Source organism: Aphelocoma coerulescens, chromosome 5, assembly GCF_041296385.1.
Source record: "Aphelocoma coerulescens isolate FSJ_1873_10779 chromosome 5, UR_Acoe_1.0, whole genome shotgun sequence".
NCBI lineage: Eukaryota > Metazoa > Chordata > Aves > Passeriformes > Corvidae > Aphelocoma > Aphelocoma coerulescens.
The window spans coordinates 16,979,038-17,006,030 of record NC_091019.1 but is presented as its reverse complement, the minus strand read 5'-3'; the positions used below and the strand labels follow the sequence as shown (position 1 = coordinate 17,006,030).

Sequence of the window (26,993 nt, the reverse complement as noted above, 5' to 3'; positions counted from 1 at the left end):
ACAAATGTCCATGAGAAAATGAAACTGTTCAAATCTGGGTTTAGAAGTAATAGGCTGCACATATTATGCACTGTTTACTTGTCTATTATAAATTATACCAATATCCAAGTGGGAAACTCTTACAAAATATAGTCCTGAGCAAAAGCTGACATTGTTTGAGAAGACAAGACTTCCTTAAAAAGGCAGATCGTATGTTTTATCCTTAATATATAGGAAAAAATAGGTCAGAAATGAAAACCACAATAAGGCCCTGTATATTTCAATGGTAAACATACTGCACCACAAGTTATAAAAGAATATCTCAATATTTTAGTTAAAATCACTTGCTGGGGATCTAACTGGATGTGCATAGTAGTGGTAAAAATATTTAAAATCACTGTCAATATTTTAAGTCTGCATTTTAGACCTTCGGTCTTTTTACTTCCTGATTATTTGGAAACAACTTCATCTGAGCTTTTGGTTTGTGTGCCTGCTTGTGCTTTCTTTTGTATTCTTATAGTTGTTCTTCATTATGTTCTTTGACACATTTAAAATTACTAACACTGAACTTTGAGCACTCAGAAATGTGGAGCAATTCCGAGCTTGGCACTCTTCACCTTTACTCCTATGATTGATTTTGATATGCATGTTTCCTTCTCCTTGTTAGAGAGCAGATGCTGTATTCTGTAACCTCCCATGGAAGCGGGATAGCCGAGGGTCCTCAGTTATTGCAGACTATTTCTTTTCAACAATTTTGTGGTGCTTTAGAGAACTGAAACCAAAAGATGGAGAGTCTGTAGTTTGCTTTGCAACTGATGCAGTTTCAGAGTTCTGCATGCAGGGACTGCTGCTGCTTGATCTCTCCAAGCTGAGTGATGAAGTGGTGCAAGTTTCACCTGTGACAATGACTTTTGAATGTTCTCTGATTCTTTTTAGTGCCTAGTCCAGATACCTTAGTGAATTTCTTAAAAAATACAAAACTTTATTTGGGAATCTGGTTAGTATTAAACAATTTATCCTTGTAACTAAATAACAGTTAAAATGCTTGATTTTAAATATGTCATACTAAGAATTTGAATAACAATGTCTTATTATTTCAGGCTTTCTTTAAAGGAAGTTAAAATTGGTAGATATTTCACCTGTGGAGCTTGTGAAAGGATAGGAGGTTCAAAGTCTCAAGAAATTGAACTTTAAATTGTTTGCACTTAATAGCACCTGATTACCTTAATTAATAGAGGAGAAAATATTTTGTTTTACTTTATTTGACTTCTTAGAGTGTTGTAATTATTTATCTTCTTTCTTCATATTTTCATAGTGAAGATAATTAAAATAAAAAGAAAAGGGTCCCATGCTGTTGCCCACCCCAAGCAGTGGAGAGTTTAGGGGGAGAAAAAAAGATGTTACCACACTTGTTCTTGGCCACATTGCCCATCAAATAGGGATATTTCTCAAATGTTTCATGGGTAGGCATGTAATCTTTTTCTGAACAGAGTGCTGCTTCAGACTTCCCTCTCCTTTCTCTCAGTAGTAGCTACAACTCACTGGTGAATGAGGTGATTCCTGCAGGGGTCTGTAAACACATTTTAGGGTTCCCATTGTGTGCACAGGTAATGATCATATTGTGTAGATGTTAGTTCAAAACAAATAAATATTGTACACAATGCTGCCTTCTAAAAGCCTTTTTGTAAGGACCCTGAACAAAAATCAGAACTTCCCAAAGTTGTAGAAAAATGGGCATTGTGTCTAGTTATGTTTTATCTGACCAAAATACTTGGGCTTTTAAAATTGTTTTGGGTTTTTTCTACCTCCCTTTCTTCCTCTGTTCCCACTGGTGCTGTGTTGTGTGAGTCAGTGCAGTGCACAAGAGCAACTATCAAAGGCCAAAGCCTGGGAGCAGGTTGCAGTTGGAAATCCAGCCTTTCTGTGTTGCACTTGAGCTCCTGTGGATGCGGCACCTGAGACAAGGCACAGCAGGAATTCCCAGTTGGATACGTGGAGCTGCATCTTATCCTCTTCTGCAAGGCTAACAACATATAAGTAGCCCTTGTGCCTGCTTTATCCACAGGGTTAGGATTATATCTGACTCTGGTGCAGCTGTGCAGGGTGGAAAAAAGCTCCTTGACCATTACTGCCATTCTTTAATAGTTCTTCAGAGAAAAGCTGATGTCAAAGACTGATTCTTGGCTTTGCATAGTTTGCTCTTTTCTCTTCTTTTCTAACTTGCCCGTAGCTGGTGAAACCTCAAAGAATATGTGAAGGTGACGTGTGTTTACATCAATAAATGTACAGGGACTTTGTGTGTGTGTTAGTAGTGAATGAAATGTCAACACAGAAAAGATAATCCATGATATCACTCTACAGTGCAAGTTTTTCAAGAAGGGTTTAAGTTTAGTTTCATTTCTGTGAACCAGATGAAAATAGTTTTCCATGTATATATCCTACCTAGGACACTCTTTTGTAGTTTATAGGATGCCCAGAGCTACTGTAGATATAAACCAATTTCTGGTTATTAGATCTCTGCATCACCAAAATGCAAATTTCACTCCTGAATATGTAGGCCACTTGCTGAATAACCTCAAGAAATATATGGTGAAAATACTATTTTTCATGTATTCAGATTACCTCCTTCAAAGGTTTTCCTCAGGTTTTTAATATCCTGAAAGTCCCAGTTCTGAGGCAGACTGCAGTTCAAACTTCATTTTCACTTCTCAGAGTGAAGTCATTTAAATAAACAAATAAAAGTGGCACGTCATGTGTAGCTTGTGCCAAAGTACGCCGTGTGCCAGTTAGAATTAATTTTTATGAAACCTCACATATATGAGTTTATAATAACAACAGTACAGATACATAGCAACATTTCTGACCCTTGCAGTACTTTAAATGTGCACAAGTAAAATCCCAGCACAGTTCTGACCTGTGTTTATTTTTAGTGCTTCATGAATCACCTCCTTTAGCTGTTTTTTCTATTTTACAAATAAATCTTATTGCTAAATAATACTAGGATATTTGATAATGAGAATAAAATCTCTCATCTAAATCTCTCTTTTTTTTTTTTTTTTTTGGGGGGGGGGGGTGTGTGTGTGTGTGTGAGTAGCCAGATGGAAATGTTTACCATTTAGAAAATTTTAGATCTGATGTTTTTGTTACGTTTTGTTTCTCCCTGGTAATTGTGTTGGCACTTTGCTGATCTCAAATTGTGTATTATTACAATGGAAGGTGACAATTTGATTGTCTTCAGTTGGAGAAACAAGCAATTTTATATTCACTGAGCTGTCAGGTAGCAGTACCTCACGATACTAAGAGCTCCTGGCAATGTGGTTTGGCACCTATATTTAAGTGCTTTGATGCTTGCATAACCTCTACTGAATCAGAAATGTTTTGCCTGCTAGAAATATTTTTAGGCTTATAGTGTAAGGTTTTTGTTAAAAAGACAAATCTGTAACTAAGCTGCAGAGCTATTGTTTTGTGTTACATGGAGGTACTAATTAGATGCTTTAGTGCAACAGGCTATAGGTGAGCCTGCAACTAATGCTTCATTTCTGTCTACTGAGGTGCTTGGTTTGACTTAGAGATGAGAACCAAAAGTATGGAAAGGAGGGAGTAGAAGGCAGGAGAAGGGGAGAGAAGTCTGACTGTATCGATATTTTTGTTCTGAAATGCAGAGAGATGGCATGTGACCTTTCACACCTGTAGGATTGAAAATTAATTGTTTCTCTCACTACATGGAATCTTAAGCAACTTCTGAAAATGTAGGAGGGAAAAAATGTAAGAAGGCTGTATCTTGCCATTGGAGCCTGTTTCTCATGGAGCATTGAAAGGATTTAATGAACCTTTCAGGAACTTATGCCCACCAGGTTTAAGTGTGGTCAGGAAGATTTTTGGTTATTAAAACAGCTTCTTAACTGGCTTTTTAAGGGGGAAAAAAAAGTATTGTCTTCTGTGTAAAGACTCAAAGTCTAAACTTGTTAAAATAAATTTTTCTTTGTATTTTTAGGCATCCTTTATCAAAACCATTTGTATAATCATCCAGATAAACAATTAAGTCATTCTGATCCATAAAAATATGTGGATTAATGCTTATTTATAGCAAGCATTGTTTTAAAATTTTATCTTTAAGAATTGCTTTTATTTATATTATATATTCTCTTAATTGCTGCCTAGAGAAACAAATCCTAATAAGTTGCTGATGGATAAATTCTTGGCACGCTCACTCGTGTTCCCATAATTATTGGTAAAGATAGCTGGGAGTCAGTACTGCCTTTTTTTTTTTTTTTTTTTTTTCTTTTTTTTTTTTTTCCAACAGTAAGAAATTGGATATCCAGAGACACATGGCCCAGTCACAGGACTTTAAAGGCAGCCATCACCGAGAAGCTAATACCAACCAATTAAACAGAGGTGGTTACGTGATGTAACATTATCAGGAGAAACAATTCATGAGTCAAAGCATTCCAGGGCATATGAGCTCCAGTCCAAAGAACAGTCTCAAGCTGTTTAAATAAAGTGACAGCAATATTGTCAGCTAAATATAAACTATAGAAAATATTAACTACAGTGACTGAAGATGAGCATATCCCAGGTGCTAAATGACTATTCTTTCTCTGCCCTTTTGCTGCATTCAATGTGGGTTCATTCACCCTAGGCGTTTTCAGAGAGAGCTTCTGTTGGTGGATAAAGAGGACGGAGTATTTAGCCTGCTAAAAGGATAGGTTGTAATTTTGGCATTTTATGAATCCAAACAAACACTTTTGGATTTTCACTGAAAAGTTCTGAGGGGCTGTGAGGCTGTTTTGCTGCATCCATTTTGATGTTTCCAACAACTAGGTGAATAGACAAGAGCTCGTTCCCTAACCCTAACTGTTCACTGCGGCTGCATGGTTGGGAAGGTCGCTCTAATGGCAGAACATACGAAAAAGACTTTCCACAAAGTTCCAAGGAGCTGGGGTTTTTTTTTTCCTCACATTGTTTTATTTTCAAATGAGAATAAATCCCATAAAAGTTGCTCCCAGCTCTCTGAGCTCTGAGGAAGTCTGAATCTGAAGTCAAACTTTGTGATTTGGATTAGTATCTATTAGCAGAAATGTAATTTGCCTGGATTGGAAAAACAAATGCAAGAATAGCTGAGTGTGTATCTTGGGAGCCGTGGGTGTATTGCTTAGCTCGATGCTTATTTCAGCCAGAGATTTGGGTGCTCAGTTAACATTATAGCTGTCATTTCTTGAATCACAGTTGCTTCCACTCCCCCTCCCGCCCTTTTATTTCCAAGGTGGTTCCTGTGATTACCATAAACTCTCTAATCTTGCAATGCTGTTTATGATCTACATGTAACTAATTCTTGTAGAATTCCTGCAGAATGAAGCCGAGGAAGAGCTTGAGGGAGTAGATTTGATTGGCCTGAGGGCTTGCTGTGACTCAGAGCCAGGAACAGAAACCGAGAAATTCTCTCCCATTGCTGCTTTCTCAAGCTATTTGGGCTTTATGTACAGGGATTTATGTTGGGGTATGGAGCTCCAGGAGAACAAAATCTTTTACTAACTGTTCTGTTGTGTTCCTAACTCTCCTTGAAAAGAGAGATGAGATTTCATAATTTTAGGAAATAGCTGTTTATTCTAAACTGGCAGAAAGATTACAGCATTAGCTTTACAGCGAGTTACGTTACTGGGTTCTGCCTAGAAAACATTGTTTTACAGGGGCCGAGCTGCAAAATATTTTGTCTATTGCCAAAGCACATTCATTTTTCTTTAAGTCTATCTGAACTATAATGCATCTAATGTACCCCAGAGCTGAGCACAGATTTGTGAGGGAGGGTCCTGTAACCATGTTTAATGTTATGAGAGGAGTATGCACATTTTAAAAGGTGGGAAGGGATAAGATGCTGTGGCTGATTTTTTTTTACTTATGAACACCAGGTCAGCATAAAAGTTTAGAAGGAAATGCTTAAAAGATTATGAGTACTTTTAAAAATGGTTGCTTTTAATTTATTTAGTTCTGGAGTCACCAAAGCACTTAGACATGTGCTTAACTTTTTGAAACCGAGTAGTCCAATTTGAAATTAGTGGACTGCTTGCATACTTACAGTTAATCATGCACTTAAGTACTTTAATCTGGCACTTTGGGGAAAAGGAATGGAGACTGTTCATAAAAGCTCTGTAAGCGAATATATTTCTAATCTAATCTGATTCCAATCTACTGTTGGAGCTGTAGACCTGGGTTATGTCTCTGCTGCAGTCACTAAAGCAGGATGAATTAGTCCATCTGAGCACCATGCTACTGTAGTTGGAGAGCTATCAGAAGCAAGCTTGTTTAAAATTAGTTTGGATATCTGAGCATTACAAAGCAGTCATTTATGTGGCTGCAGTGTAGACATGCCTTTAGGTTTATGAATGCTTTGTGAGGGTGGAGCACAGCAGAAGAGAGAGCCAACTACAAGTCTGCTTTGTCATATATCTCGTTGTAATGCTCAGTTTATATGTTTTTGAAACAGTGTCTGGGCCATTGCATTGTTGTTATCTGTTGTTATACCTCGTGGCTTGATTCTGAAATGTCTGGCAGCTGAAACTCCTGGTCTTGCCTTAATTTCTACTGTAACATTTAATCACTTGAACAGTCAAAAGGGATGGAAGACTTTTCAGGCTTTGGAGACCTCTCATGTCAGGACTATCAGCTAATTGTTTTGAAAAAGAAGATATGAATTTTTTGAAGAATCTGAGACCGTGGAAAAACCTTAGACAAAAAAAAGTATTAATATTTGTATTTAGAGAGGTATAACACACGCTGGCTGTAGGAAATAAGGAAAATCAATGTTTTGTGAATCTGACTGGCAGTCTTCATTAGGGCAGAGAGAATTTCTTCTCTGGTTTAAAATAAAAAATCATGTCGTATCTATGGCAAATGAAGGTATTTGGGACTGTGTTTAGCTTTTTGTAGGAAAAAAAACCCCTTAGTTCTATTTTAGCTTTACTACCTTGGTATTGAGGCTGATTGAGGTTGGGGTCCAATCCCTCAGCTTTACTGACCTTTTGATAAATCATCACATTTTGTTTATGTCTCAAGTTCAAAATGAGATAGAATTTATTCTAGTGTTGGAAAATACGAATCAAGATTTTTTAAATTCTCAAACTTGAGTAGGTGATAGGACTTCAGTTAATTAGGGCCTTTTCCAACCTTTTCTCATCCCCATTAGATGTATTTTCCACCTTTAGTGATTGCTGTGTTCAGCTAATCTGTCAATTTAACCAAAGCAACAATTTCACAATGTAGTTTTCTTTCTGATTGTGTGCTGTGTAATCAATATACTGATATAATGTGAGTGTAATTTCCTCTCTTATTTTATCTCCACTGCACAGTATTATAAATAAACAGCTAAAAAAGAAAAAAGAAAGAAAAGCACCAAACAAATCTGTTGCATCTTCTTTTAAGATTGTACCACTGTAGACACTTGTTCTAGTAAAGTAGAATTGGACCCACTTGATTGCATTTAAATTTTTCATGCTTCAGCAGTTTGTCTGGGAGCACAGTAAAGAAAACCCCCCGAGCGAGGATAGTTTAGAATAATAGAACTTGATTTTGTGTATTATAGCGGCACCATTTGCGCTGCTGTAGTTAGGGTTGTGTCAGCACTTCCATTATAAACCCCTGTTTGCAGGGGTTATAACTAGGGAGATATTTTTTATCAGAAACTTTTTTTTTTTAAATCATTCCAGTGAGTTTAATTGATAATAGCAGAAAAAAAAAGTAAAATAAATCATAATAGAAATTAGTAAATTTCTGATACCTTTTACAAGCCTTATTTATTATGAATATTGATTTTTTTCCCCCTCTCAGCAGGGATTTTAGCAAATGCATTTTGAATATTTTAAACATAAAATTGGGAAGTTGTTATGGCTTAAAATTTAACTGCTATTCATGCTCATATTTTAACATTGAAATATTTTAACACAACACGCTGTTCTATGGCTTAATTTTATCATAAACATAAACTACTCAAATGGGCCAGAGTCTTCTCCACTGGAATTGAATGAGGCCTTGGAGTTATTGGCTGAACTCTGCCTTTTGACCTTGATGGAATCATGTGTTCAGAATTCTCCCAAATTGCTGGATAACACCCATCAGCAGAGTTTAAATTTGCTCTGCTTTACTGATTGCAAACCCAGGCATAAGTGGACACCCTCAGAAGCCATGTACAAATGAAGTATATTCATCGAAGTATGTGCTGGGAAAAGAAGGTGGAGGGCTTAACCTAACAGGCCTCTACACCTCTGTCCCTTTAAACCCAACGTTTTAAAACTAGCAACCAAAAAGTTACCATTCAATCTAGTTATTTTAACAAAGCTTTGGAGAAAATAGAAGCCAAACACACCCCTAAAAATTATGCCAGGAGGAGAACAAGTGTCTGGGAGGCCTGCCTGAGCCTGTCCTCCCGGCTCCAAGACTATAGGTGACTGGCTAAAGTGCATCATGGAAGGTGTCTGTCCATAATGCAGCAGTGGGGAAAAGGGGTAGGTGGAGCTAGGAAGCATTTGAACCCTGCTCTTGGTCTGTTCTCTTACTCCAGTACAGAAGAAAGCTGCTGGCCTTGGCTTGAGATTATTAGTCAATGAGACTTTGTTGATATAATTTTATTTTTGGTGTTAACAAAGTCTCTCTTCTCTATGTAATAAGCTTAACAGAACTTGAATGGAGATTTTTATTGAATTTTGTTTAAAACATCATGAATAAGAGGAAAGTATATTAGTGTACATGTCAAGGAAAAAAATGTTTCCCCTATAGTGCATTGCCAGTAGATAGCTTTGCTGAATGGTCACTTGAGGAAACACCAAAAGCCTGTTTATGAAATAGAGGTGAAGCCTTTCTAGACTAATTATATTCAGCATGTAATTTCTAAACTTCAGTCTGAATTTTGATTTTCAATTAACATTCCCAATTTGAAGATAATTTTCTATTTAATGTAATTGCAGGAAATAATTTATTGGCTGATTAAGACTGAGGGCCCAGCCTTCCTTAAGAAAACAGTCCCTAACAAACCAGCCTTTAAAGCCAACTCGTAGCTTTGGACAGATTCAGCCTATTTTTGCAGCTGCAGAGTTGTGTTTAATTAGGATTGTGCAGTATTATTCATTGGTGCAGTTTGTAGTTGAAATTATTCTTAAGAGACATTTTCATTTCTAGTTTTGTGTCATGATTAATTTATGGTGAAGAAACAGCCATAGCTCTTGCTTTACACAGAAGCTTGTTCAGTATGAAACAGGAATGAGATCTGTTGAGAAGGTGAAAGAAAGGAAAAACCTTTACTCTGACTTCCAGTTTTCATGTCGGGTTTTCAAATTACATAAAGCATGACTTATATTTTTACGTGAGTGATTACATTAATGTTTCTCATTTTAATGAGAAAAGGGAAAGCAACCCTTTTATTTTATCTTGGATCATAGCAATTATGAGCCAGAACCTTTTGAAGTACCCACGATAATGCCGGTTGCTGAACTCTTGGCATGTTCTCTGTAGCATCAAGACAAATTCTTTAGCATAGGAAGAATGTAATGCACGGTTTAAATTCCTCAGTTCTGCTTATTGGCAACACTCATGTTAGACTCCCACTCACACTTAGGCTTCCCTAAAGAAAACACAAACCTTTTTTCCCCCACCAGTATCGAGTTTAAGAGGCAGGATTATCTCTATTTACAGAATAGTTATTCTAAATAGGTATCAGTGTTTTAATATGTTTCAAAGCACTTCAAAGCTTGTAATACTTTCATATTGAACTGTACATAATTAGATTAGTTGATCCTATATTAATTTTTTTTTCCACTGTAGGATACTAAATCTGAACTCCCTCATTAATTGTGAGAAATTTAGCATTAGCTGTTAAATCCTATGTGAAACACAGGCTGCTACATAAAAACTACTGTTTAAATTGGAATTAACTTAATTATTTTTCTTTGCACTTGATATTTCCTTCACTGTAATATTCATGAAAGCATGTGACAGATTTGTAAATTTAACTGTTAGTCTCAGATTTCCAGACCCTTTAATCAGTATTTATTTGTCTGTAGAAACAGTACTAGCAAGTTAATGATTTGCTAATTTGAAAAATGCTCATGTGGTTTCCTATGTTAACTGATTTGTGCATTTTTAAAGAAATGGTATGAAATCAATTATTGTTAAAAAGTAATTAAGGTGAAGATCTTATTCGTTAGTTTCTCAGCAATTTCAGTGTCAAGGATATTCTAAAGTTACTAAAACCTGGGAAAATAGCTAATATATTTTAGCTGTCCCTTTTCAGGTTTATTAATGATTGTTTTAACAGTTGCAGTTAATCTTACTAGAAATTTTAAATGACAGTGTTTTCAGATTTTGAGTTGAAGTCAGTAATATTTTCATCTAAGTGCAGAAACTGTGGCGAAAGCTGTGTTTGCATATGAGATGGTAGTAAGAGGCCATTATTAGGAAAAGGCATTTAACATAAATCAATGCATTTATTCATTGCACTTTTAAGTAATTTAAAGTATTTTGTTGAGCTATATCCCGTACTTCATGCCTAATATGAAAGGAAACATAATTATTTTAGATTTTTAGTTTGAACTGTAAAATGTTTCTAAGGTATTATCCATCCATTCAATAAACCTCCCAGGTTCAGAACACTTTTCATGTGAGCTCCTCGAAACACTTTCTGAAAGGTAAAACCAGGCAAAATTTTAAACAGTTTAAAAGCAGTACAGCTTTAAACAAACAGCAAAAGTAATTATTAAGCAGAATTTAAATGGATTTAAAAATTATTCTCATCTGTGTAAAAAACATCTTCTCCTTGCAAGGAATGAGGTCAGGTGAGCATTATGATCTCTCTCCTTTAAATGTTTGCTTATAAGCTTCAGGTTGCTCATGGGAGTAAGAGTTTAAAAAATTGAACTCTAATAGAAAATCAGCATGAAAATACCAATAAAATCACTACTTTCTTATGGCTGGAGAAAATGATATTGTTTGACAAGTCTAAATGAATAGAATGATGTCATATAACTTAACCCTGACCTTGTCTTGGTGTCAAGGAATACTTTTCCTCAGAGTTTGGGATCCAGATCCCCAAACCTGTGCTTTTTCGAGTACTTGTATTGACTGCACACGATTAATTTGTGACTGTTCTAGGCAGGTGTGATGCACTTAGAGGATTGTTTTGAGCTTGACTGTTTTCACTGAGCACCAATGTTTTCTTTTTGTCTCCTTTTCTTGTTTCGTAGAAGAATGTCTTCCAAGCAGGCTACCTCTCCATTTGCATGTGCAGCTGATGGAGAGGAAACAATGACCCAGGACTTAGCATCACGAGACAAGGAAGAGGGCAACAGTGATCAGCATGCAGCCTCTCATCTGCCTCTACATAATGTAATGCACAACAAACCTCACTCTGAGGAGCTACCGACTCTGGTCACGACCATCCAACAGGATCCCGAGTGGGATGGAGTAATCTCAGCCCAACACAGAATGGTGAGTTTCCCAGTCCTCACAGGGGCTTTCTGAATTTACTGTTGTAAGAGATTGTTCACTCGTGTTTGGAAAGATGTGTTCAGGTGTAAAGCTTTTTAAATGGTAAAGTGTTAGCAGTAGATCAACATCATACGGTGTAATTGTAAATTACAATTGTATAATCTACTTAAGTATACAGGTCTCTTTGAATGAGGTCATTTGATGAGTTCACCTTCTGAAAGGAAATGCATCTATTTATCATGTTTTCATTCATACCTTGATTTATGTCGTAACCTTTCTAGCTCGTATATTCAAGCATTAATTTCTGACAGGAGGATGTAGCTCACAACTGTTTGTCATCTGCAAAGTGTTGTGCTGAAGGAAGAAACTTTAATGTATTTTTTTTACTTGTTTCTCAGAAACAGGACCTACCAAACCTAGAATATTATATCTTTACACAGCAACAAAGAAGCTGGCATTTTAGGTGACACAAACATCCTACTGTGTCTATAGGAAATTGCAACTTTTTGTGGAGGGGAAAGGTGTTTGTGAGTAGCTAGATCATCACCTTGCATAAAGGTGATGTTAGAAATGATCAGAATTATTATGCCTATGCTCTTCAGTAGCCTAGATATAATTACTTAGTGGTTGGAATGGGCAGGCTGAATGAAGGCTGAATGGGCATAGCATCTCAGTCAATTTATTTTCCTTGCATGTGTTCCTCAGAAACAGACTTAAGGTATGTGGAGCAGCCAGGTGTTCTGTAAATTTAGAACATTGCAATCCCAGACTCTTTAGAAAGTGACTTTCAAAAATCTTAAATTCAATCAGCTTAAAAAGAATAATCTGCCTTTTCAAAAAAATTATTCTCTATTTCTATTAAATATATATGAACAGATTTTTTTCAGCAAATCTTTTTTTTTTTCCAGTACAAATCAGCAGATTTCAATATTGTTAAGCGCAATTGAAGAATTTTTTAATACCACTTTTTAATACCACCAGTTAAATAATAGCACTACAATAAGATTTATTTTATTAATATAGTGTTGAATTTTTTTCCTAAAATCCAGTTGATTCAAAAGATCAAACCAAACCAGAAAAATGCTGTCTAATCTCTAATGCACAGTTTAACCCAGTGCAGAACTTTCTATCAGGCGGGTATTTGGGTGATTTTTATGAAGATGGCAAAATTTTAACTGCAAAATTGCTTTAAAGAAAAATGATTACAGTTTAGCAATTTGGCAAGGTAGATTGTAAGTTGTATGGATGGCTTATATTCAGAATTTTGGACAGAGAGTCACTCTTTTGTCCAAGTTATGCAATAAGCACATTAGAATAATTTTAACTTCTATGTAATCGGGAGGACAATCTGCATGCAGACTAGAAAGGACTGATCCTGTTTGTTGATGGAAAAAGTTAATCTGTGAATTCATCAGCTACTTCTCCATTCATTCAGAGAGGCAGGGGCACTCTTGGAATTTTGGTATTAGGACACCAATATCACTGACAAAATTACTCCATGTCCTAGGGAGAAAGGAACTCAGCTTCCAGCAGTCCCTCAATGCATTTTTTTTTGGTTCAGCCTGTTCCTTGGAACTGGAGTGAGCTGAAATGGCCCTTGTGCAGTGTGGTCAGTTGTGCTCATATTGCTCTGAAGGGGTTTGCAGTCCCAGTGACAGAGAGCAATGTCTGTTTCCTTTCCTAATGCTGCACTGTCATGTCAACACTCGCTGTACCTCTGGACAGGCACGAATCAGTGAACAGCTTATCATGTTTCAGAACAGGTGCATAAACTTTGCTTGAGGGACTTAGCACTCTGGTTTTCCTATCTCCTTTTTCCAGTAAATATTCCATTATATATGTAGATGAATGTCCTGAAAATCATTAGCAGTTTCCACAAGTCCCTTGGCTTAAATCTGGTGGTGGATATATGTCAACCTTATTTCAGGACCTCTCAGCTAAACCAAATGAATTTTTTTTTTTTCTTCCCAGCTTGAAGCTGGGTATGATTTACAAGGCTTGGCTACCAGCAGAGGCTGAAATTCTAAGACATGTTTTTTGGTTGCACTTAAAAGAGCTCTAAAACGTACAGAGCAAGGTCCAAGTGTATTTACAGTTAGGTGACTTAGATGGCTAGTGAGGTCACAACAGTGAAGTGGGGAAGAAAATCTTTTTCTCCTTGGGGGACTGTCATTTAAGTACCTTGTTCGATTTTTAATGATATTTTTTTTTCTCACCTAATTATGTTCTTCATGAGCAAACATTTAAGCCTCTATTAATTGCATAAAGTTTCTCTGAAGTATCTCAGTGAAGCAGGCATTTGTATTGTTAAGAAAGAATTCAGAGGTGCCTGCAACTATCCTGATGAAAACATGTTCATACTCCTCAGAGGGAGGATAGATGTTTCTTTCCAGAAAGTCAGATTCCAGAAGGTGGGTTGGGCAATTCTGAGATAGGTGCTGTGGCAGTGGGCACTTTTTTACTTAATAAACCCGAATTCCCAGAAAGTAAGCACCTTTCTGACCTTTCCCAGACGGATCCTTTAGAAGCAGATTTGAAAAAGCACCTGTTCATAGCATTTACTCCGAAAGTAAAGACAGTAGCGCTTTCATTAAAATGCATCAATAATGTGTGTTGTCTGGTTAAAAGATAGCAAATTCAAAGAATGCTGTGTCGACATATGGGAAGGAAAAATTTCTCTTTTATCTGGTATCTAATTAAGGGCACAATCCTGCATCCTTTCTGTCCTTAAAACTAAGGAGTTCACTGGAATTTGAGAGAGCACACAGTATGCATCATAATTTGCTACGAGGGCTGTACAGATCTTAAGCTTAGAAAAGATACTGTAGGAGGGCAAGTTTAGTGAAAAAAATTTGCATTTTTACCCAACATTTATGGTACGCAGCACTTTCTCTAATGTAAGATACCTTTGAACTACATTGTGCATTATCAGAATAAAAACCACACTGGCTAGAAATGTTTTCAAACTTTCACTCCCTTTTGATATCAGGCATTGCTTTCCACTGAGTCCTTTGTGTATTCTGAATGTCTGGAAGCCAAAATATTTTGTTTTAACTCCCACTCTATAGTATTTCCCAGCTGTGTACTTATATGGTGTAATAAAAGGATTTAACAAATGGGAAATAGCAGCTGCATTTGGAAATTCCCTTTGTGCTCCCTTTTCATTTGACAGATTCAGCAATGTGTAACAACTGTAACGTCAGACCTGTAATGACTTATACTGCCAGTATCATTTCACCAGCCAGTTTGATGTTACAGTGGGGAGAAGATAAAGCAACCCAAAGATTTCTGTAAACTCATATTACGGAGCTGAAAAGATTATACTTATGTTTCTAACTGTTACTTAGTATAAAAATACCTGCATGTATGGGTATTTATTGCTGACTGTAGCCCTACTAGAAAATAAAATCTGTTTTAGGCTAAGGCCATATCTATTTGTTGTGGTAAACTGTAGGGAAGAGGGCAAAGTGGTACCAAGATAATGGTGAAAGTATTGTGCCTTCTCCAATGGACAGTTAGAAGCAGGCAAGAAAAATTGTCAAATTTTTAGATTGCATACAAAATCTGTCTCTGTTAAGGTAACAGAGAGGATGAGCGGGAAAGGCCAAAACCACTTAATTTTGCTAAATTTAATGATAATTGAATTGTTGTATCCTAATAATATATTTATTGGCCAGTATGTAAAGAAATGGAAAATATTAATGTGTTTGTTCACTGGGGAACCAGGAATGGTCCCCATCTTCATATAGAGTTCTGCACAGCCTGTGAGATAAATTACAAAGATCTTTTATTTTTGCTCTGAAAGTATCAGGAGAAAGCAGGGCCAACAAGAAAATGCAGATTTAGACGGAAAAGTGACTTTACCTTCTTTGAGGAATGGGGTGAAGTATTCCCATACTATTAAGGCTGGACTTGGGACTTGTGAATAATAAATTTTAGCAGCTTTAATCTAAAGAAATCTGGACTCTTTCTCCAAAATGTACAATTTCTCATCTGTTCCCAAAAGCAAATAAGCCACAGAGAGGAAAGTTCTCTTCCCATCCCCAATCCCGATGTAGCAGTCCTGTAACAAACAGGGCTTGTGAGGAATGTGCAAGGGACTGTGGCAATCACTGTAGGTGGTGATGTGTCATTGACACGGTCACTGGACTCTTCTTTTCCCACTGCTGTTCCCTGCTGCCCACAACCCCAGGGCAGTGAGTTAGCAGCGTGTTAGTGAGAGTGTGTGCATGCACTGAATGAGGGCAGGCACATCTTTTTTGCTCTGCTGTTATTTGGATGTGAGTGACTCTCACAGGGAACCCCTGCAGCAAATCCAGTCTAAAGGATGGGTGTTATTTCCCTGTGACAGAGGGAAACCAAACATAGATACGTACACAAATAAAATTAATTGTCTCCAAATTTATGCTGGGTTTCCCTATATATTTTGTAACATCATTCAAAGGCCCCTTGGATTTAGAAACTAATTGTATCTGGTTGGATTTTATCTCAAATGGCAGCATTGACATATATGTCATAATTACGTCAAGACTCTGTCTTTTGTTGACTTCTTGCCAAAGGAGTGAAAGGCTTCCTACCTTTCCACTGTGGCTGTGTGTACATCTCTGCAGGACTGAGAACAGATTTATATATACAGCAGAAAAATTGAAGATCTCTTCATACCACATGCATATGTTCCTTTTAAAATAATTTTGAATTACCAAGTATCAAATTTAACTTTATATAGCTTTAGCAAAGCTACTGGCACCAGAAAGACAGAAATAGGTGGCATCCCAAAGGTCTTAATATTTTGGTGCTTCTGTCTCTACATAAAACAGGCACAATCCTGTTGCTCCCCCCCACCTCCTGCTCCTTGTTATTAACTTCTCATGTTGAAGGTTCTTCCCTTTAAGGAAAATAAACTCAGGTGTTTAGGGAAGATCACTGAAAAACATTTACACATGCTAAACACTGTGAGTTTGTTGTTATATAAATTCATGGCTTCAAATTCTCGAAAGTTATAGATACAATTACATGTTTTGAGGTTTTATTTTTGGTTCCTTTACGGACTGAATATGAACATATAAAATGCATCAAACATAAATGCCCTAAACTCTGGCAATTCTGTTTCTGCTAAATTGCTCATGCAGCTGTTATTTACATGTACAAATCTGAGTTTTGTGATGATGGAAAGCAATTCTACTCTGCTTGTGATATTATTTCTGCATGTCAGGTAGTGCATTAGAATTTTTTCTAACTAAAGAGGTAAATACCTACATACATAATTGCATAGGTATGAAGTTTTGGCTGAAATTAAAGGGTGTGAAAAAGCAGAGGATATGCTATTTTATATTTCCATAAAAACAAATTCCTATGAGAAATATATTGCAGAAAAGATAGAATTAATTTTTTTTCAAGCATGTTGTTTTGATTCAGAAGGCATTCAGGTATGTGCTTAACTTGACTTTATTAGGACTACCAGCAACTATAATGTTAAGCAGATGTCTAAAGGTTTGAAATATCAAGGACTTAGTTTTCCTAGCTTTAGCATAAAAATATGTTAACATTTCATATTAAAAACAATAAAACAATTCCCTAGAAGTGTGCAGGATAATGTGCTTAATGGAGGTGGTGAAATACAAAATTGAACTTTATTTGAAGAAGAATTAAATAATTGTTCCTGTTGGCATGCTTATTATATTTGTTTTATTTTCCTTTTGACATTGTATAATTTTTCTTTTCCAAATACATGGTCTGTTTTAAACCTTTCCCTATATTCTAGGGTGAACTGTGTTTAAACAGAATTAATCATCACCTGAGTTCTTCGCAAAAGACCTGTGGTTTATGTTCATCTAAATCTGCAGCAATTTTATTCCTTTCTCCTATTTTAACATTTCCTATTTTTATGAAGCAATTTTTGAAAACTTTTTAATTCACTTCTGTATATTGACATGAATTTTTTCAAAAGTAGAAGCATTAACACATTCTAAATTGTAAATTTTTTTTTCCTTGGGCAAGAAGGAATCAGGTATGCATGCTGATTAACACACTCCAGTCATTAACATGTGATTATGTGGGCTGCATATTGAGCACCTGCCAAAAGATAAAATCCAGCACTTTACTACATCTGTGCAAGGACTTTTTGCATTTCTTTTGTACTTTGACAGCTCAAGAAAAAACAGACTTTGGTATCTTTGTTCAGCATAATAAAACTGTGTACATAAAATATCTTCATGGAGGAAGGAAAGATACTACATATATTTATTTTAATCTTTGAGGCCATGAAAAACCCAGGGACTGAGACTTACACAGCACCAAGTGTAATATGAATCTCCTAATATACTGTATCACTGACATTCATATACAGTTTACAACATTCCTGCATGTTTATAAGGATTATCTGTTCTGGGATTCAGCCAATGTTATTGTAATTCACGGCAATTTTATGTGATACCTTTATGTCTCATAAATGTCTTGTTTTTATTTCAATCCTCCAAATGTTTCATCAGTGTTTACCTTAAAGAAATACAAGTACTCTATGCAGCAGGCTGGTTTCCTGCATGCATTCCTCTGCAAATACTAAAAGGGGAACATAAAGCATGTTATACATGTCATGGAACTATATACAGAGGAGGATTTTCACGTGCATTTGATATTGCTAAAAACATAAAGACAAATTTTATTTTTATATTTACAATAGACATACTTATAAGTTGGACAATTAAGATGACCTAATAGGGGGAAGTTGGATATATACAAAGTGGTCTGGAATATCCAAGCCACACAATCCTTGTTTTATTTGGCAGCTTCTGACAAGCATGCATCACAAAATATGTGTCTTTATTTACCCAAGAGGTAAACAGTGCTGATCAGCTGGGACTGATCACAATGCTTCTTCAGTTTCAGTTTAGATGAAAATGTAAGTCTAAATACTCATTTTGTAAATGGCTGTCCATTACTTTTTCCTTAATATGAGCATTTAACCAAAGTACAGGGCATAAAGTCTCAATATTGTTGTGATTTATTACCAAACCTAAACACTGGGAGTTTGGACATATGGTATCTGGATAATTAAGGAAATCCTTAGCATCTAACTCTTACAAAAGCCCACATGAGTTCATGCATATCTTTTGTGGGTGAGTTGATTGCCGTATAGAAGTGATTTGTCATTGTATTTTAAAATTTTGGGCTGAATTTCCATTGTGGAAAGGAGCAAAGTGCCTGTCAATGTGTTTCAAATCGCTGCTCATTTGTAAAGAGGAGGGTTTAAATCACAAGGCCTAAAAATTGTAACCTTCTGAAATCTCTGTACCCAAAGTTGGTTTACCTGGTTTGCTCCAACGCCTGAGTAGGAAGGGATTGCTGCAATTAAGTGGTCATATTTTACATGAGACAAAAAGCCCCTGCCTATTCCTTCCAAACAGACAGCTGGTTTTGCAGTGGCCTCTTCATAAAACCATACTTGGATTATATATGCCAGATTATTATGACATCTTGTTTTTAAACCCTTCATCTAAAGTTATTTTCTTTTTTTTTTAATTCTCAATTCAGCATATTATTTCTTGGCTTGGACCTTACTGTTGTGTTGTTCCTTCTTGAGGTTTTTAAATGTGTACAAAAGATGAAATACAAACCCTTTACAGATTGTATTGAGTTTATACTTTGGCAGTGAAATCAGTATAAGTTTTATCGGAGTAAATGCTGAGTTAGAGACTTGAGGCTTTATTCTACTACTTGCCATTTGCCCTCCCACTAGCATAATTTGCTGAGACTTAACAAATTATGTTCTCTCAATAGCTCATAGCAGTCATTCTCAAGGCTTGGATTTAAATAAATCTTTCTTAATAAAACTTTTGTGTTTTTTTCTTAATCAGATGAGAATTGGAAATGATCACTTAGATTTTTAATTTATTTTAATTCTGTTTAATTAAATTCCTCAAAAAGGGAAACCATATTTAATGTAGTGATTGGAAATGATTTTGTAAACATTTGCTTTCATTATATGTTAACTCCAGACTAGTTCCAAGTGCCAGCATGCCTCTAGTACTTGGAATCAAAACCACTCTGGATATCCAACTTTCCTGGGGTGTTTACATGTGTCCCATTCAATGCAGAGACAGATAAATATCCCTTTATAACAGAAAAGCCTCATCCACATGGAAATAAGCAATTCAGCTAACACATTTTATGTTAGTAATATTTGCTTTCTACTTCTTGGCCATTCATGCTGTGATTTCAGTTGAACTCTTACAGAAAGAGTTTTCTCTCTGGCTATTAAGTGGGATTGCAGTCGTCAACTTTCAATCAAAGTTGATCATAGTTATTATTAAATTGCTAACTAACACTGTGACCCCGATTTTGTACAGCCCTCAGTTTCATTTCCCAAGGTTTCCTATTTTCTTACCTTCAGAGAGCTCCAGAGGATCCATCCTCCCTATGTGAAACATAAATAGTGCCATTAAAATCCGCAGCCCTGTGCACTTCCCCCCGTTTAAGACTGCTGAGCAGAGAATCCAGTTCACCAGGCTGTTGGTGTGTCCCTAACCCTTATGAGGTTACCAAAGAGAGATCTGTCCCAAGGCAGATCTCCACTCATCATTGTGGTGTCCCCAAACCAAGGTGTTGCATCTCAACCCTCAAATACAGACCTCCCCATTTTGTACTTTGGCTGTTTGGAGGAAGGAGCAAGAATATTGAATTTTCTTTTTAGCCTGTAATCTTTCACCAACAAAACCCTAATTTTGTGTCTGTTTGCTTTATTTTGGAAGTGAAAAGACTTCATAAAAGGTGACCAAGTTGGCTCATGATTCAGCTTGCAGGTATTGCTATAAATATTACCTTCCCAGTATGAGAAGTACTGGGTCAACTACCAATACCTTTATTTTCATCACTTCCGGCAGTACTTCCTCATTTATCCTGTTAAAACCAGTGGGCGTACTGATGGAAAATGAGCTAATTAAGCTGTTAGAATCTAAATGCACAAGAAAAATTTTTTTTACACTAACAGGAAAATTATTATTATTTGCTCAATCCCTTTTCAGCAGAAACATTTAAGAAACTATAAGGATTTTCCTTTCTTTGTAGAGAAACCATTAGCTATCTTTTTGAGGAATGTAACTTGTGAAATTTAGTGAATGTACTTGCTAAAAAAAAATTTTCTCAGAGCAAGAGGCCTAATGAACTACCTTTACATATTATCTTAGTGTAACAGTTTTAAAGGAATTGTGTGAAGAAGATACCATGTGTGCAGTTGCAGAGTCCCTGTCTTTATTTTTACCAAGCTGTTTGTAATTGTCAGAATTGCTCCTGCCATTACCAAAGCTTTTCTTAAGCCATTCACAACAACTCTGAAAGAAATGGCCAACAGGTCACTTGTTTGCACCAGGCAGCCTGGAAAGCTGATAAAGACTAAGGAAACTGTTGTCAGACCACATATATTCCAAGAAAATTTGAGGTTGGTTCAACTGTACTGTCCCTCCAACATGAAAAATGCCAAGGATAGACTTGGGAAAGCTTTTTCCATATTGTGCTGGAACTCTTCATGTTGTTTTACAATTGACATATGAGTAAGGTGGAGGTTTTAGTGAAAGTAAAGTATGATTTCATGCATGGGCTATCTATCCCTGAATGAGTCACCCATAGTGTTTTAGTGTCCATGCCTCACTAATTTCTGGTTTTCTGTCTTTTGTGCAGTTATTTATTTTTCTCCATTTTTTTCAGCTTGGAACTTAATCCTTAAATTTTAGTGTCTGTATATAGGTATCTAAGCTGTTATAATAATAGCATTTTGTCAAATCACTAACTACTGTGGGTTGAATGATCAGTAATAAAATTTGGTCTGTGCTAATGGGCTGGCAAGAAAATGTAGACAGGAAAAATGCCATTTATATACCTTGATATGAAAACCCAGCATTTCAAAAATAGACTCAGTTTTGCCCCTGCTGAATAGTAAGCAGCTTAAATAATTGTTCTAGACTGAGTTTCTCTCTTCAGGTGTTGGGCAGTAAGATTTTTCTGGCTTAGTCATCTCTGCAAATAAATACCTTTACAACTTAAAGCATTTTTTTCTGACACAGGAAAAGAGGAAAAATTAAGATACAAAATCATTGTACATGTTGTTTAAACATTCCGATTTGTTCTCTTTTTGTTTAATGTGCTGTCTTCAAATTTTATGGTTTGCCAAATGTTGGAAGCCTATCTGGAAATGCCTCCATTGTGGTGGACAGATATCCCCTTGAGCATTCTGGTGCAGACATAAACAGCTCTATGTTTATCCAGTATTCGTGTGTAAGTGGGAGGATAGTTTTATAAATCCAGAAAAGACAGAGTGGGATCCTGAAGAAGCATGCCCTGTGTTAAATCTTTTATCCATAGGCTAAATGTTTGCTATTTATCTGCTTTTATTTTCTGTATTTTCCCCCTCCTTACCTGGAAATCACTGAAATTGGCAAGAATAGCACACCTTGAAAAATGCGCCTTTCAAAGGGAAATGTCACATGTTGAAGATATTATTTCAAGTTTAGACTTAAATACGTTACAGAAATATATGAATTTTAAACCTGAGAATTCAGGGATGTGTCACTTGTCTAGTGTATTATGGATCTACTGGGCGAATTTGGGGACCAGATTATGTCCACATACATTAAGTGGATACTCATATCAGTCATACTCTATTATTCATTTTCTTTTTTTTAATCAGAGATGCTGAGAAATTTGACTTTCATGGAGAATTTTCATCAGTGCTGATGGACTTCTCACTTGGATTTTGCGAAATGAAAACATTTGAGTTGATCTTGACTCGGCACTTGTCTTTACCTCCTCTTCCATGGTCTTGGAAAATACATGAGAAAAACCCTTAATAGCATCCTTTCTTTTCTCTCTTCAGGTCAAACAAAGTGGGAATTTCTCATTCTGTAAAAGGTGGCTTCAAAAATGTATTAAGGATAAGAGATGTCTTTATCGAATTGTTCCATATTCAAAAGGACCAGCTTCTCCTTTCCTAACCATGAATTCACAGGCTTGTACTAGTTTAGTGGTGGTCCTTTTCCATCTGAACTCTACACTTTCTAGGGAGAGTACTTTATGCATTAGAGCAAGAGGACTAACAACTTGCAGAGGAGATATCCCTAGTTTCAGACAACACACAAGATCCACTAGACTATTTTCAGAGGATGTCTGGGCCACAAGGATGTATTAGGAGGGTCTTTGTGTGCTGCTTGTGCATGTCAATGCAAACTAATTTTTGATAGCCAGGTCTGCATCAGATGTATGTGATAATTGCACTTTTGGTCTTGCAGTGGGTGAGGTGCTGGGACAAACCTGACATGCCATGACAAGTGGTCTGCAAAAGGTTATAGGGTCCATCATGAAAATTAAAATCCTTCATAAATATGCTGCACCATTTATTTAATTTTCAACAAGCTGAATGCTGCAGTAGCATCTTCTCTTCAAATAACGTTGAATCAACGTTCTAGAGAAAAAAATAACAGGAATACTCCACTTGTGTTTTGGTCTATCTAGTTAGCATTACTGTGAGGTCAATAAAACCTGCTCTACCTGCTGTAGGCCTTAACAAAACTAGAAACATTGCAAATGCATTTTTAATTTTATTTTTTTTCTAGATTTTAATTGTCCACAAAACTGGCAATATAAAATAGTTTATTAATTGGACAAACCTGCAAAGGCAGTCATTCTGCCTCCCTTCTTTAAATCTGCATCATTTTTGTGGAGTTTAAACTTGTCTCATCTCTGTTGTGGCTATTGCAGTCTTTTGGGCAAGAAAAGGAAGGGTGAATGTGCTGCCTGATGGAGGCAGGACTAGGGGAGTCTTTCATTACAGCAAGGGAACATTGTGCTGGACCATGTGTATGTCCAGACGAGGAACAGGAGAGGTTATCAGGAGGGAGAACATTCTGTTATTCCTACTTGCTCCACAGATTTGCCTTATCTTCTTGTTTCCGGCCTAAACAATAGATTTAGTGTTCCTTGCTGGGAGCATGAAACCCCTGCATTGAGCCTGATGGGTGTGCTTCATGTACCGTAAGAGGATATTGCTCTCTGGAGAAAAAACTCCTTTAAAATTACTAAGTTGCTCTTATACTGTCACCCTCAAAGGTGAAAGTGCTGAAGTATGTAGTATTAATTCTTCACTGAGGAAAGGGATTATAGAAATTCGGGCTTTACATTTGAAAAATATTAGAAGATGCTCTTTTAATCGCAATTGTAAGACCAAGTTTTAAGAAAAATACAAAGTAGTTTTCAGAAACAATAAAATACATGAAAGCTTTCCATTTTAAAGGCAGCTAAATAAGTTCATCCCTATACCTGGTCTAAGATATTGTTCTCTGTGATGTTTGATTCTTCAGTGAATACAAATGGATGGAATGAAAAATTCGTTAATGTTTGTTTGCTGAAAAAACAAAGATAAAATTTTTATTCCACGTCACCTCTCTTTCTGTTTGTGCCTGCAAAGCCTCTGTCGCTCCTTCTGTGTTGATGATGGTCTGCTGGCACTGGGACGAGATAGTGTCTTCTAATTTCCTGTCTTAGTGAATAAATACGTTTGCAGCATCCCTAGCAAGTGTTGCCTCCTTCTCCAGTGACTGTAACAGTGCTGTGCTGATCACAGACTGCTGTGCTTGAAGATGTGTCACCTCCTCCTCCTGCACTGTCCCCAGCCCCGAGTCACCCGGCTTGCTCACTGTTGGTGTTGCTCCTCCTGATACATTGCACAGCTACTTCTTAATCTCTTCCAGACTGAAGCAAAGATTTTTGCCTAGTGTTGTTGCTGATGGCTAATGCTTCCTAGCCTTTCTTCAGAACACAAGTTTCTTCAGTGCTCTGAAAATGGGTATTTTCAGTTCATAAAGTAGCAGGAATACCATTGTTATGGGGAACACTATGCATTGCGAGAATAGTTTTTGAAAAGACTATTTATTCATCTCTTAATTTTTAAATGTATTGTCACTATTAATGCTTTTTAATTTTAAACAGAGTATGTTTCATGAAATCTAATATACACACTAACATTTCTAGGCAAACCGTAAAGAAACAAACAAAAAAATCAGTACTTTTTAACCCCAAATGTTCAGCAGTCCTAGCCTGGCATTATTAAAAATTAAAATAGAAGAGTAATTTTGGAAAGGGAAGTGTGCGAGAAATTCTTGTGGTTGAGTTTTTGAGGACAAATCCAAGGCCTTCTTCTCTTTTTAGCTGAAATTGTGAAAGCAGAGATGCTGTGAATGTTGCAAGTATGACTGGGGGAATGACAAGTCTGAGCCAGAGAAGTTCAGGAAAGGCTCCACTGTTGGGTGATATCACAAAATTGAGGAGAATCGTAATTAGTCATTGCTTTGTGATGCCCTTTTTTTTTTTTTTTTTTTTTTTTTTAAATTTTTACTCAAATAAACTCTATTTATTGACAGAGGAGAATGAACCCTTTTTTACTTCTATGTTTTTGACTGTATAACACCTCTGATACATGTCTTCCTACCTATGTGTTGGCACATGACTTGTTCTGTCATAACCCCATTTCCTTGCTCATTCTTGCCTATGTTGGCCTGAAAATAACATTTCATTTTCTTTATTAGAGGCATTGTAACCTTCATTCTTTAAGAAAAACTTAAATTTAATTTAAAGGGCAGTATGGATAGACTGGATAAAGAGCATGGATAGACACATACCATAAGCCTTATTTAACTGTGAAGTAGATTCCTTGCTCCTCAGTCATTGTTGGCCTAATGTTTTCTCTGGTTTTAAAGTTATGTTGTTTTCCATTAGCTGAGGCTTTATCCAGGAATAATTTGTCCTTGCCCGTACTTTCTTCCTGAGTGCTACATGTATTGTCCTTAGTTAAGGAGCTAAAGAGAACTGTAAAAGCTTAACACATTATTAGTTAAAAAATGTTGAAGTGGCTTGTTCCTGACAAGGGAAATCCTTGATGAAGATTATCTCAGGCATGAAGTATGAATGTTAGAAACATGGAGAGAACTAGACTTAAGGACAAAAGTGCCCATGGAAAACACTGGCATGAAGAAATTCAAGTCATGATTCTCATTTTAGAAACTGAAGGATACATGTAGGGTTGTTAGTATTACAGACTAAGAAATAATGCTTTCAGCTTTTACCTGCCCGTTTTGACATTGTTCTGTTTCTTTGCAGGAGTCAGAGAGTAATAAGTTATGTTCCCTATATTCCTTCCGAAATACCTCTACCTCACCAAACAAGCCCGACGAAGGAGGTCGTGAGCGCAGCGAGCTAATGACCAGTGTTAATTTTGGAACGCCGGAGCGCCGCAAAGGAAGCCTAGCAGATGTGGTGGACACACTGAAGCAGAAGAAACTAGAAGAAATGACCAGGACTGAGCAAGAAGGTATGCACTGGATAAGAGTGATACAGTTCCCCCAACCCCTCAGTCCTATAATTTTTATGGCATAAAGGATGTGTTGGGTATCAAGAGCCATAAAACTGAGTAACTGGTAAAGGCTAGGATAAAGTTACTCACACGTTTCCATGGCAATGGTAGTTTGAGATCCATTAGGGATTTTAGACAAATATGCCAGTTTTTAAAAACTTTTAAAATTGTCTTGGTTGTGAGTCAAAGCAAGAATGTTGGATTTGGTGAGAACTCATCTCTTGCATCTTAGGTTATGATGAATTCTTAACTGGCTTTATAGTTGTGAGGGATATTCTTCAATTGTATTTGTTTTTCTTTTAAAAGATAAATGTTTATTTTTAACAATAAGAATGGATAAAACATGAGCTGGTTTTTTTTGCCTTAAAAATTCTCCTCTTGAATGACCCAGCATCTGTAACTAGGAGAATGGGAAACAGTTTTAAGTGTAAAAGTACATAGTTCTGACCTATATAGATAGAATTACAGAGGAAGAAATGTCTTTTTTTTTTTTTTTTTTTAACAGTCTCCTTAGATATTGTTACAAGTATTAAAACAGAGATAAAAATGAGGACAAATCTTTGAGTGCTGAGGCAGTTTATGTGGCTAGTCCTTACTCAGATACTTTCATCGATTTTGCTAAGATTTTGGCCATAGTAGGAAACAAACAGAATTGGAGAGTGAGTTTATCGGTGTATGTGTGCACGCAGTCAGGGCCCACCATGAAAATTTCTCCCCATGCTAAGTAGAATGAAGTCTCACTTGGTTCTGCAACAATACCTTCTAGTCTGTGAGCTCATACATGAGTTTGAATCAGGGAAGCTGTGAGAGCAGGAGGCTCTGAAATAGAAAAACAGGTGTGGAGGCATCTGTGTAGATTCTCTTAGATATTTTACCAGTTCTGTTTTGTGGCATTAAAAATAACCCAGGAAGAATATTTATAATGTAGCAGACCCACAAGGCAGTAGAACTTTGTGATTCATTTTTCCTCTGAAATATGAATGAGTTCAGAATTATTTTGACTCCTCAACTTCATGGTATGGTCACAGTGCACTTCAAACAGTGCACTTTAAGTTCCTTTGGCTCCATGTAGCAATGCAGATTTCAATTAAAATTGAAGTTGATACAATAATATGTTTAAATATGGAATAAAATCATGTTGTAATGGAAGTAG

The 26,993-nt window shown here is 36.4% G+C and overlaps 1 protein-coding gene across 8 annotated transcripts in view; it reads left to right on the top strand.

Moving 5' to 3' along the window:
- The window catches only part of SOX6 (SRY-box transcription factor 6), a 368,783-nt gene that overhangs the window by 125,605 nt on the left and 216,185 nt on the right, over positions 1-26,993 (top strand). For all 8 annotated transcript variants that reach the window (XM_069016846.1, XM_069016845.1, XM_069016847.1 and 5 more), the window contains 2 exons: positions 11,205-11,448; positions 25,588-25,798. In XM_069016846.1, coding sequence (XP_068872947.1) covers positions 11,209-11,448; positions 25,588-25,798 — 451 coding nt within the window. In that variant the 5' untranslated portion in view covers positions 11,205-11,208. The remainder of the gene's footprint in view (positions 1-11,204; positions 11,449-25,587; positions 25,799-26,993) is intronic.